Genomic DNA, 14022 nt, shown 5'->3' with positions numbered 1-14022 from the left:
GGGAAGGATGTGAAAGCGTCAGTATGTTACGAAAAAGGTAAAATTGTAATAAAAAATAATTTCTTACCTCCAAAAACATAGAATCAATACAGATAATACTTCGAAAACTATCAAAAGCAAGTACGTAAATAAGGTCGATTTGACCCGACTTGCAACTTCACTGAAAGTTGGCTGTATCTCCAGTGTGCAAGAGACCCATTACACCGAAAGGATGAAAGATAACCGTTGCTCCATCACTCTTGCGAGAAAAAATCGTGTATTTTTGACATCGAGGCTGACTTTCATCGTAAAGGAAAATTGATACGTATGGGTGTGTGTGTTCGGGGCTGTTCACTTATCATCGTGGCAAAACACATTATCAACGCAAAGCGACTGATAAATATTGAAACTTCCGCGCCACCTTCCTTCCGGTGCGGGTTACCCGCCAAGACGCGAGGTTTACCTGAGTAAACTTCGTGTCGGAAGATTCAAAATGCAGGTTCTCATTTGTTTGTTTTCTCTCAAACGGCTTTTAGTCGACGCGGAATGAGTAAACATTCTTTGATCCCGGAATCTCAACGCAACGCAAATGTGTACATTAAAAAATCTACGTTGCAAAGGAAGTACTTGCTACCTGCATGAACTGGAACTAAACAATTTAGTGGGCTTCAAAAATTTTTGGAGAAAATCATCCCTTAGAATGATAGTTTATATTGAGGATAAAAAATTTGATAGTAATAAAATAATTTAAGATAAGCATGCTTTACTACATCTCTTGTTATAATTTTACCTTTCAAGCAGTTGGTACGGTATGAACACTGGGCATAGCCAATGGCTGATACCAAGCTTTTGCTTTAGACCCCTCCACCCTCAAAGTAAGCGGCGTAGAGAGCGTCCAGCTGCAAGGTAAATAAATGTCATCTAAAAGAAATATACAAAGTTGTCAGCTTTCGAAGAATTTCTACTTTGAAAGTTTTCAGTGGCGGTTAGAGTACCTGTATAGAAAGAGTGAGGACGTGTCGGTAATTTTGAGGTTAGGTCATAGAGCTTTTAGGGTCCAAAATGACAGCCAACCTATGAATTCCAATTATCCAGAGTGATTTATAATTACAATTCTCACAACTCTTAGTGTGTAAAACACGCTTTTGACTTAGGATTTGAATTAATGTATTCATTTTTGCGGAAGAACGCATTATGTTCCATAAACCAAATGTCTTATGTTCATGTTTCCATGTTATGTTATGTTCATTTATGAACATTCTTGGACATCTCGGTGTGATATAGAAATCTGAAAATTGACAGTGACATTTTTTGTGTCAGAAGGTTAGCTGCTATTTTGGGCTCAACAAGCTCTATATTTGGACATGTCCGTGCAATATCCTCGTCCACCCTCCTCTACGGTAGAGCTTCAGGTAGAGACTCTACCTGACGCACTACCTCAAAGAAGACAAACGGAACCTACACTGTATAAAAACAGAGCAAGGAAAAGGAAGCCCGTTGATGACGGCGCAGAGATACAACTATTCGTACTTGATGGATGGCCGTGTTGCGTCTGCAAAATTGAAGGCGCGCTCGCTGGCGCAAGGCATGAACTCGCAATGCTATACGCTCCATGTTGTCAGGGAAGTTTCGCTGAACAAATGGACATGTTGCATGTGTGAGAAATTTGCGATTTGACCGTTGATTCTTATGTAAAAGTTCGCGAAAAGCACGATGGTGCCACTGGTTTTCTCTTAAATCATCTCTCAAGCTCAAAAAAAGCTCTCAATCTGAGGCCAAAATGGAGGGGACATCCCCACGCTATCCTGAGAGTCCACCTCTACATCAAGATAAACTCTCCATGCAAAAGATAGGAAGCAAATACATTGACAGGGCTGTCACCTTATTTGGGGACTCTTAAACTGAAATCATGGCATCACTGCTAAAGTATTTGCTCCCTATCTTCGCATGGAGAGTTCGTCTTGATGTAGAGGTGGACTCTCAGAATAGCGTGGGATATCCCCTCCATTTTGGCCTGGAGTTTTTTTTTTAACTTGGGAGTTAATTTCAGAGAAAACCAGTGGCCACATCGTGTTTCTCGCGAACTTTTACATCAGAATCAACAGTCAAATCACAAATTCCTCACGCATGCAACATCTCCATTTGGAAGAAGAGATTAAAAATGAGGCCCGATTACGTCTCTCCCTGTATAGACGCTAGTGGCAGGTAGATGTCGCAAAGCGCCATTGTGCACCCTAAAAGCGACTACTACACACATACTTACAAAACACACTGTGGCTGTGCTCTCCTAATTGAAACAGGCCACCTTTCGCTGATTTATTTCAACACAAAGAAATTAGCCGGAGTGGATAACGCACGAGACTACATATTTTAAAGACGTCTACGCGCGGTTTTGCAAGCGGCATCGGAGGATGAGCAGAGTGCAGCTTGCACCTGGGCGACGGGTGGGGAGGGGGGAGTCGCGGGGCAGGGGACGCTACGAAATGGGGCTCCAAGTAATTAATATTTTAGCGGGTCTGCGCTGGCTTTAGTAGTTTGTCCTACCTTCCGCGTATATTATTCAAAATAATGTGTTTACTGTTTATGTATTAATTAGATCTCCAAGGGTGGGTGCTGCACCACTTAAATGTGCGCGTCCCCTCCCTTCGTGTTACCTGCGGGGCACCCTCAAACGGCTTCGATGAAGCACGCTTGTCATCAGCCCGGTTTGTTAGCCGTGGTCTCCCTGTGTTTTCCATTACTATAATTTGGGCGAGATATTTGCAAAAGGTTGAATCACAGATACGATGAAAAGGGCACATCTGTTTCAACTTATTCAGCCGATAAAAATCTAGGAAACTAGGGAGTTACGCCCCCTGACCGCTTCGCGGTCCAATCCAACGGAACGCTTCGCACCTAAGGCGTTATGCGTTACGCGTTACATGATTTTATACAATGGCGTGGCGTGAATTGCGATATATCGATTGTTTTGCCATTCAAACCTATGGTAAAGAATCGATTATTAAGGTGTTCGCTGCGAACATCCTGTTTATCGATCCTTTTCCATAGGTTCAAATGGCAGAACAATCGATATATCGCAATTCACGCCAATAAACCACTGATTTTATAGCATAAAGTAAGATATGTGAGAAGAGGCTGGTCCCCTCTCCGATTTTCAGCAACCACTTCCTCCTTGGGGTGAATTCTTTTCCAAATTGTTTTTTTTTATCTTATTTTTATTTATTTATTTTTTTCATCACGGGATTTGGTTTGGACCTATTGTGGGTACACATTTTTGTTCCTTGCTTAAGAGGTAAAATAAAAACTTAAATTCTGATTCAAATTGACGACGATTTGACCCGACGGTATTAATTATGATTCGCTTCCATTTTATAATAACGTAAATAAAGAATACCGTAGCAGTGACCCATTCCGCAAGCAATCTAGCTTGAAATGAATCAAATTTAATTCATGTGGCGAGGATGTCGGACTCGCTATCATTATCAAAAATTTAATCTACAAGAGGTATCCTAAGTACTCCTGATTTGTTTGTAGTATTCATAAAATGTAAAGCAAATATCACGCGCATAAAATTAGAGCTTGTTCATCAACGCTCTCAAGAAATACTTATCAGGAACTTCGAGGGGACCTCAAACTAACGCCAATCGAAGACTATCAAGGTTAAGTGTTCGCTTATTTCTCTTAGGGTAAACACTCGGTTGTAAATAATGCATAGTAAAAATTTACAACAATGAATCTAGGATATTTCAATGTTCTCATCCAAACCGATAAAGCACGTAAACAGAGTAACATTTTACACTCAAGTCTGTTTACACGTATCCCTTGAACTTGCGCATACTTCCATCCGCGGAGAGAAAAAGGAGACATTGCTGATATCGTTTCCGTGTCATCTCATAAAAATAAGGGGATTCGATCGGGGTGAAACCATAATGCAATTCGTTAGAAACACCAGCGCAAACATATGTGCCCGTAAAAACCGAATGCGGGTCATGGTTATGTGCTAATTCACAAGGAAAATGTAGCGTGTGCACACAGTCTAACAACTCCATTAATAAATCCACTCCGAAATCCAAAATAACCGTTAAAATGTCTCTGCTTTTACAGCAGCGCCCTTCCGTTTTTATTCACGCTGCCCGGCCCGCGTCGCCACCATCGTGTCGCAACGAATGTTTCGTGGCTCCGTCGGAAAAATAGCAGCGAAACTATAACGGAATTAACGATGTTTGTTTCACCGAGCCCAACTCCCCGGACGCGATTTCCGGCGCCTGGCGCAACAGTCACCCCCACCTCGCTCATCGATCAATCGCTTTTCGATATCTAAACACTGCGGATGTGAGGAGTTGCCATTCGATATATCGAATCCTCACGGGGAGGTGTTAAAAATTTAATGAGAGGCGCACTGCTCCCGCGTGGTCGGTGTCCGAGACCGCACAATCGAGTCCTGCAGTGATGTCAGGGGGAAAATACAGAATTTCCCTGATTTCGGGTTGTCGTCCGTGTTACGGGAGAAACTCCGTATGAACATTCGAATGTCGCCAAATTTCGAATGATAAAATATTTAAATCCTAGAAAATTTATGGGTCTTTTTCATCGAAATTTTCAGATCCACCAGATTAAATTGCGAATAATATTCTCCGCAAATTTCAACGGACAAAATTTGCGAGTCCTCTAGAAAATTTGCATTTCAACGGGGGAAATCTAGCGTCATTTGAATGTCCGCACGACGGTTTTTTCTAATGCGGCAGCACCGGCGCTCGACGCGACACGCGACGCTCCGACAAAAAAACGAGAGAGAAAAAAAAGAACCACACCGTTCAACTTTTTTTTTCCGCGACTGCTCAAATGCAAGTTTCCATTGTGTTGAAATGAATAAATTTTCAACATCGGTAGTGCTCGATTAAAAAAAATCTCTCTTTTCAAAAGTTTGTCACTAAGTGCGCGGTTGGAGGGCGTCGGTCGAGGGGGCGGTTGGGAGGGGGGGGGGGGGCGCCGACCTGCAACTCCCATTCGGCATTCAACCGCTGCCATGATATATGGCACGCTGGTCAATGATACATTTCAAAATGTGTTTTTCCTCTCCCGCGCTTCCGCCCGCCTCGAGTGTTCTTTTCAAAAAAACTTTCCAGCGGGTCCATTCCGCCGCCGCCGCCGCGGCTAAATCTCAAATCGCCCGGCTCATACAATTCTGAAGGGCGTATGCTCCGCCTCGCATTGACAAATATTTCTCGGCGCATTCTCTGCCTTTCTTCTCCTCCGCGGGGAGATGGGCTCGTGTTTTCGGTCCTAATCTCGATTTTTCGAATGGAGTGGTAATGTGTGTGATGATAACTGGATCCAGCCGATAAATGTCGACCTAATTTTCCGGGGGCCGAATTTTGTTGGTCCTTCCATTGTGCGTAAATATACTTAACTTAGAACGCGTCTTGAATGCACTTTTAGCGCTTCTGATTGGCCGGTGCTGCGATTTGGACTCATCGATGGATTTTGTACCTCCATTTAAAAGAGCCGACAAAATTGAGTGCAGTCAATATCATCTTAACTATAGAGTACAATAGAGTCGCATTGTACGGAGACGCCGTCAGGCTATGTTTCATAAACTACCCTGAGTCAGACTGATTCAGGCTGATGTCAGATTGATGTCAGACTAAAACAGTCAGACTCAAGGTAGTTCATGAAACATAGCCCGGGGCCGAATCTTGTTGGTCCTTCCACCGTACTTAAATATACTTATAGGACGGGTCTCGACTGCACTTCAGTCCGGCTTAGCGCTTCTGATTGACCGGTGGTGCGGTTTGAACTCATCGATGGCTGTTGCACTCCGTGTAAAAAAACCGACAATATTCGGCCCTAGACGTCAGGCTGGCTTACTTTTACTAGGGAGACTAAATGTACAGCGTTCAGCAGAAAGGAACCAAGCTACGTCACCTGTTGCCCAATTTAACCGGGCAGTTTAATATTTTACAAAGGAACGATTGTGCGGACTCTTTTGAAAAGTGTAAGGAATTCGCGCTTCGTACTATGCAGAAAATTCACTGAAATGTCCAAAAACCGCAAATATAGTTCAGATGGTAGGGACGGAGGGAGGGAGGAATGAAACATTTGCGATTTTCCAATAATGTTGCGTTTGTAAGACTTGTTTAACCGTTACTAAAATTCCAAGCGTTTATTTACACTGCAATGTAGTATTGAGACCAAGAATGTTTCACGGCGTGATACTCATTTTTTTCGTTTTTTTTCTGTTTCAGTTTAGGAATTCCAACGCTAGCCAGGTGACCCTGCTATCAGTTGGTTTCAAACTCTCTGGCAACATAAGTTGTGAGGTGACGACTGATGCACCTGCGTTTTCCTCAGCTCTAGTTTCCCATCACATGATGGTCATAGGTAAGACATCCTCTGAAACACTCTTCAATGGTGCAAAGAAAATTCCTCAAGAATTCGAAAAAAAACAGTTTTTTTTTCCTTTCTTCTGTGATATTGAATTTTGAAGTCTCAAGATTTTCAATCAAAGTGTCCAACATTTAAGTAAATCGTTAAAAAATATTCAAAAATAGACACTAGTTATTGCCTGCGTATATTGCTGAAATTTTGATGAGTAAAACTTGGGATTGCTGCGTTAACCAATGACAAAAATCCTCTTGTAATACAACTGAGTGCTTTATGTTTGAATTTCACCTTCATTTTGCAAGTTATACCACAAAATATCTTGAAATCAACAAGAGTGAAACAATACTTGAAATCAAGGCAATTGAAATCGCGGGCCATGAACACGATAAAACTGAAGAACGTCCTGCCAAGAATTACGAAATGATCATCTCGTTGCGTTGGAACAAGTGCGTTTCTTGCAAACATGACATCATATTATACCAAACACTGGAATCCATCCAAAGTCGTATCAATGGTTTTAGTATCCACTTTGTTAAATCATGAGGTTCGCACATTGCACAAGTATACTATTTAAAATTTTATGATGCAATTTTCTCTCTCTAATTCCTCGTGGAAATGTATCTTCGACACAAAATGTGCCTATGGAATGAGGTGAATTGACGTCGGCTTAAATTTTACGGTAGACGGAAAAGAAAAAAAATTAAATTTTTATCTTCGGCCTACAAAAGTGTCACTGCATTTTCTAAAAGGGATATTCCCTCCGTTTTGAAATTGAGGCTTGCGCTAAGAATAGCAGCCCAAAGTGTGCCTTTCTGATTTACCTCTCTTCCCTACCACTTCTTCCCCCGGTCTCCCTCTAAAAAAAGGATAATTTTAGCCAAAAACACCTTAGCAAAGCTACAGGGCTGCGGCTAACTTCTGCGATTTCAAAGCCTCAAGAGTTTCGACGCGATGATCATTAAAAAGTTTCTTGCAAAGCTACCTAATTAGTCAGCTTATCCTATTTGCCGAATTGCGTGTTCGGATCGCCCGCTCAAATTTTTAATGAGGCCGATTTGAGGGGGGCCGTTTCCGATTTGGCGCCGATGCTTCTCGCTTACTCCAATTAAATGCATTATTGTCGGCAAAACGCTATCCGTCGATAAGTTACTTTTGCCCACCTCCCTTCCCACCTCCAGAAGCGACTCGGGGAACGCTGGCGAGAAAAACATAAATAAACGAATTTCAGAATTTCCGCGCGTTGAGTTTCCCTCGTTATGGATCCACGGGAGAAGTGGATGGTTTAAATTCGACCATTGTTTGCTTTTCAATTATACATAGAAGAGGATTGGATTACCCCTTTAAATCAGGCGGCTGTGCCTTTCCGAACGGACCACGCTTCCCCGCCCTCCCTGCGCAAAAATAAATGATAGGAAATACTGGACGAAAAAAAGAAGCGGGAGTTTTTAGCGCAATCGTCATGAGTATAGAATCGCGTAAGCTCACTTTACTATACAGGAGGATTAAGGTTGCCCATGCTACCGTGCTAAGGAAGAGCGCCGTATAAACCTTCAGGCGTTGCCAAATTTCCATTAATAAAACACGAATTTCCCGGTAAACTTATGAATATTTTTCCTCCTAATTTTCAGATAATGTTGTTTGCGATTTTACCTAAAGTTGCCGAAAATTACAAGGAAAAATATTTATAACTTTGCTCAACAATAAATATTCTATTGAAGGAAACTTGGCGACTCTCCAATGTTCATACGGCGTTCTTCCTTAGCACGGAAGTATGGCTTTGGTTTAAGTCGCTTGTTTTTTTACATTCAATTTTTGATCAATGCACCGCTAGTATCGTACGCGGAAAAAAGTGTGAGGGATGTTCCACTAAAATTGTGCTACTACGCCGATTTGTGAGATATTATCAACATGTCTAATTAATTGTGGTAGTACCGCAACATTTGGGTCTGTAACCTAATGGGGTTGTAACCGAGGAAAGTCGGAATGCACGTAAGCAATTTTGTGATACATATTATACTAGCGAATTCAACGTTTATTTGTAACCATTTATTAATTAAACCAATTATGTCGTTGCATGGGTTGCACAATTTCTTATCAGTCAAAATGAACAATTTTAAGCGGATTTGTGTGATTTTGGAACAGAGCTAGTTTAATTTTGTTTTTTGATAAATTTATTTCTTCACTATTCAATCAAAGACCTTTGATTGGAAGGTACTGTTCATTACATTACTGCACTCGTTTCAATTGCAATGCGAACATCGTTGCGCACTCTGGAAAAATCGCTTTTAAGTCTGAAGATATTTATTCAGGGGAGGAAAATCGTGCTGTCACAGGAATTAAAGTCAAAAGCCAAGAATGCATTGCGAGTCAAAATGAGCAATTTTAAGCGGATTTGTGTAATTTCGGAACGTGTTCGGGGCTCCACCATTAAGATTCATAAATAACTTTCCCGTTGAGGAGTGGAAGCTATACATTGTGACGTTTTTATTTCCCTCAAGCCAGGAGCACACCCTTCCCTCCCGACCGTTCGCCACCGCCCGCCCTTCCTGGTTCTCCCGACATATCTCTCCGCTTTAGTTTTTATTAAATTCTAGAAGCTCCACCTCATAACTCACATTTTTTTGCAATGTTTTTCCGTAACTTAAACAAACGAATAAATCTCTTAGTGCGATTCCATTCATTTATTTATTTTTCATTACGAAAGAAAAGTGCTCGCTAATGCTTTGCAACGCTTGTTGGCTTGAAGAGGAGGGTGACCGAGCTCCACCATATTATTTCACTCCGCCCCCTCTTTTCCCCTTTGATCTTCCCAAAAAGCAAACGTTAAATATGTTGTTTTTTTACATTTTTTATCTTTGAAATAATGTTGAAGATCTCTCTTACCTCTCATGCATTGAATTGCACTTCCTGGAGGCTATTTTTTGTGTTAAAACTCGTGATAAGGAGCGTCCATTCAAGTGTGCGTGTTCAACAATTTCCAGTTCAGTTTAATTGTGTTGGCATATTGCATACTCATCGTATAGAAGGCGGTTTTTCGCGAAGAAGTCCGCCTGACATACTGTCCCCAAATTAGCATTGTTCGACGAAATAATCGCGATACCTGAAATTGAGTTGCGATTATTTTACGATTTTTTGGCGAAAAATTTGCTAGGATCATTGACATCAACATCTGAGCGATTATCTTTTATCTAATCGCAATTTAATCTCTATAAGATCGCATTCGATAAAATCGAAATTGTATCTCAATTCATATCACGATTTTTTGTTCGATTATAATATTGCAATTAATCACCGTCGATTAAATTGCGATTTTACTGCAAATTCATGCAATAAAATCGTAATTTATCGCAATTTTCATCCAATAATATTGCAATAAATCGATGTCGATAAAAATGCGATACATTTGTCAATGAAATCGCAACTTATCGCGATCATTGCTACTTAGGTGTCTTCCATGCGTCATGCGATCACATTTTTTTAAAAAAATTTGAAATTAATACTGCTAGAGTAAATTTCTCACTTTTAACTTCTGTTGAACCTATAACTGCTTTACCTTCAAGCTGAATTCCATCTGTACTGACGTTACATCGCACCGTGGCTATCCTCAATACCTTGGTATTATCATATCCTTTCTCAGGATTTATGTTAAAACGAGAATCCCACGCAAAGAGAGAGGACTCACATTTTCTTGTACGGTCTTGTCCTATCCTACAGATTAATAATCTTCTTTTTTATTGAGTGTAGACAAGCGTGCGCAACAGAACGCCATCAAATTGACGGATATAAAAATTCTCGACTCGCGGACAGAGGATCAGACAACGAAAATGTAATAAAGCAGGCAGAGAGAGGCTCAGTTGAGTATCCGCTTTTTAATAACAGGCCGATGAGGGAGCAAAAAATGATGAATATATTGCACAGATTTTGGGCTGCGCGTGGAGGATACAAAGAAAATTAATTATCCCTCGCGAGATGGGAGTTGGAGAATCACTTTCATGTATAAAATATTAATATCCCCCGCGCGAGACAAAAAGTCCTCAGCCGACATCAAAAACAAGCCAAAAATCGAAGGGGATTACGAAAGCCTCGGTACGAATGTAATATCACGGTGCCAAGAACAACCGGGAAACTTAATAGCAGCTTGAGTATCACTTCAAACTTTTAAAAAGTTCCGATAAGGTTGGTTCTCTTTGGAGTGGCTTCAGTTACAATATCCCGACTGGCGCAACTCCTCGCACTCAACAACTGTTGAGGAAAAGAAGAGATCCAGACTCCATCGATATCGAGAAATTTTATATGTTTTATTTTTTCACTCATGGAGACACGCAGTCCTCGCTTATTCTTTATTGACTGAAAAAGCGCTGCGATTTTGAGATGGTTGCTGGCTATATGAACATAACGATTGCGTTCAACGAGTTCAATTGGAGGAGTAACGGCCTCTGAAACTTTGAGCTTACGGCCGCTGATCCCAGATTTTTGGCCATAGAGCACGGTATCAAGTGCATGAGGTCCGTGATTACAGTTTTTGGACTTACGGCGCTATTCTCCTCAAATTGGAATGTACTAAGGTGCGGCTTATTTTAATAAATATTGATGATTTTAAAATAAAGATGAAGGAAACATTCGCCAAAACGTTCCGATTTAAGTAAAACAAACATTATTAGAAAGATTTTGGATTCGGTCAAAATTTAGATGTCCCGACGAGCCTTCAGAATCATGAGATGTTTGCTTTTCTGGACGATTGATGGGCAATCGATTCAAGTTTTTTTATGTTAGCCGATGTATTTTTTAGCTCTGAGTTCGAAATTGACTACGGTGTTTTCAAAACACGTTGAAATTTTCTGCAAACTCAACATATCCCCAGAACAATTGAACTTCTCCAAAAAAACTGGCACATGCTGGTGAAAACCTAGGTAAATTTTTATCATTATACAACGTTATTTTTACGCAAATTAGAATTTTTTTTCCGGTTGAAGCCTAGTTTATTTCGTCATTCATCAGTTCAGCTTATTAAAATAAGTTACTCTCTACCGGAATAGTCCTGATTGGTTTAATTTGTTCCGATTCCCTCATTTCTAGCTAAGTGCTAAACATTGTTCATGAGTGCAGTCAAAAAGCTTTTCACTAGAAATAAACCGATTCAATTTGAATGAAATAAATCGATGTTCATCCTCTCCAGTTAGGACACTAGAATCGCGTAGATCTCTTGCCATGCCTACGAAGTAGGTCTAAACATGGGGGTGGGGAAAGACTTCATCGGTCCAATCATCCGGCAACGGTCAACAGATCTTGACCGTCACCAAAAAGACTGTAATTACGAAAACCGCGGTACGGCGTCGCTTGAAATCGCTCTCCAGAACCAATTATCCACGAAACGATTCGGCGGTAATGCGCTTAGCGGCGCAAATCGAAAATTCGGACGTGAGCTGTGACGTCGCAGACGCCTTGTTAACACATCGCAGAGGGTAGGTCTTCGTTCTCCCGTGACACGTGACCGAAAAACCCTGCAATTCGACGGATGTTTGGCAACGAAGCTGACGTGGCGACGGTGAAATATGACAGGTGGCCGAAAGTTAATCAGGAATCCGTAATCGGAGCATATAATTGCCGATGCAGCGAACGCGATGATGGCACAAAAAGCGCATTTGAATAAATGATGGCGTGACATGGATTGGCGTTTATCGGAGGATCTCACCGAGCGGGCTATTAATTTGCCCAGTTTTTGAAGATGAGCCGCTGTGATTAGGTGCCCCGGTCACGCCTAAGTCTTGCGCTATGAGTCCGTCACCCCTTTATCCACCCTTTTCAACATTGAAAATAGATTGCTCCACGTGTATGACACATGACACATACCGGGATTCGCAAGTACTTTAGACCCACAGTGAAATTGGTGGAGGTGACGCAACGAGAAAATCGATCTGTTTCGCTGATTTCAAGGTTGCAACCCGGAGATTTCAAGGAAAAATGGTCGTATTTCTATAATCAAACGGAACTAAGCGCCATAGGGGGAAGAGGGTAGAGGGGGGCTTGGATTGGCGGCGGAACCGGGCGTCGGGCTCATTCCGTCCTATACTCGCAAATGCTTTTCCATGGCGCTTAGTTCCGTTCGACAGAACGCGCTATCCGACATTGAAATTCCTCAAAAGGAATTCAAATTGGCTCTTATTTCCGTTTGACAGAAATACGTCCAAATAACCAAATATGCATAACTTTCCTAAAAAATACATATTTTATTCGGGGATATTTAGCAACTCTTGAATGTTCATACGGTGTTTTTTCTAAGCATGGCAGCACGGTAGTTGACGTCAATCTCTCTGTGTCACGGTGGGCGATATTTCTATTAGTTCTGGTCATGGAAACTTGGCATTTGTGTAAACTCGCATCCTCATATCTTTTAATTTGTTAAAATTCTATGATATAATCATTAAAACATCATTTTGTGACTATGGCGAGTAACTTACTCCATCCTTACCTTCTCAACTCTCAAGTAAAAAAAGAAAGAAAATAAAATTGGACGTTGATTTGAGTATAGTGCTGTGTTTGTATCTAGTAGTGGTATCACTGTAGATGGAATAGGATTGGCAGACATGCTTTCCCGGCAGTGAGGAAAAGAGAGACATTACTCGCAAGAAGCTGAAGGGATGAGTCAGAAAATATTCTTTAGAATAGGGTTCAGAAAATTAAATATTTAACCAGAGTAGCAAACGAAGGAGCTTCGTCGTCGATCCAAGACCCAACGTAGGAGGAGGAGTGTAGAGAAGAGGGGTTTTATGCTCAGGTATTACGAACCCTTTTCAGTTGTCTAATAATTGTATGATTATAGTGCGGGCAAAGTACTTGAGTCTCTCCGTTGAGGATTCTTTTCAGGAAATAATATTTTTGTTTCTTGCCGCGGATATGCGAGATAGCAGCTTGTGAAGAGACTGATACAATTTGTTGCCTCGAGGAAAAGGTGCTAAGATCAGATTTGAAATTATAAGTTTGAGAATATTTTTCTCTCGTAGCGTCAAGTTTCTTGTCGATTGAATACTTATTGAAGAACGAAAGCAACTTAATCTTTGTTACCTTCATTTAAAAATAAGACTTGTGTCGTTTGAAATTCACTTTAGATTCCTCAAAAGAGGGAAATTCGGCGATCTTTTTCTGAAGTTTTATATGTATGGGTTTCTAAAGTGTATATCTTCCGCAATTTGACGAATCGGCACATATATCGTTCGCAAATTCCCGGCGATTGCTGATTACCTGCGATATAAATTAAACTCCAGCAAAGTAAGTGGCGCCTTTTGAGCGTATTACTTTAAAAGATACAATATTGGCTACAGCGGAGGTATACTTGTTCAAAGACGAATCACCTCAAGCTTCTCTTGAAACTTAAGAATATCACCATCTCAGGATGTAGCTATAGGCGGAAACGTCGGAGATACCGGCCCCAAAGAGTACGGTCGCTCAGGGGAGGCCTATGTCTCGGCCCTCAAGTTTTATCCCTTTCTTACCCCCCTTTCTCTTTTTCTCTCCTTCCTTTTTACTTAATACCTATAAATTAAATTTAGAACATTTTCAGCAAAACTTTTCATCAAAACTAAAATCTTACCATGAAAAAACTGTAGAATCTTTGTAAAACACGGCTATCAATATTAATTCTGTTTAAAACATTTTCAATTA

At 41.0% G+C, this 14022-nt stretch overlaps 1 protein-coding gene across 1 annotated transcript in view; it reads left to right on the top strand.

The window, feature by feature from the left end:
• Positions 1-14022, top strand: part of LOC109033622 (uncharacterized) — a 248803-nt gene that overhangs the window by 167357 nt on the left and 67424 nt on the right. The window contains exon 4 of the mRNA XM_019046321.2: positions 6225-6360. Within this exon, the coding sequence (XP_018901866.2) occupies positions 6225-6360 (136 nt within the window). The remainder of the gene's footprint in view (positions 1-6224; positions 6361-14022) is intronic.

The sequence above is a fragment of the Bemisia tabaci genome, chromosome 6 (assembly GCF_918797505.1).
Source record: "Bemisia tabaci chromosome 6, PGI_BMITA_v3".
NCBI classification, from domain to species: Eukaryota; Metazoa; Arthropoda; class Insecta; order Hemiptera; family Aleyrodidae; genus Bemisia; species Bemisia tabaci.
This window is presented reverse-complemented; position numbering and strand designations above follow the sequence as displayed.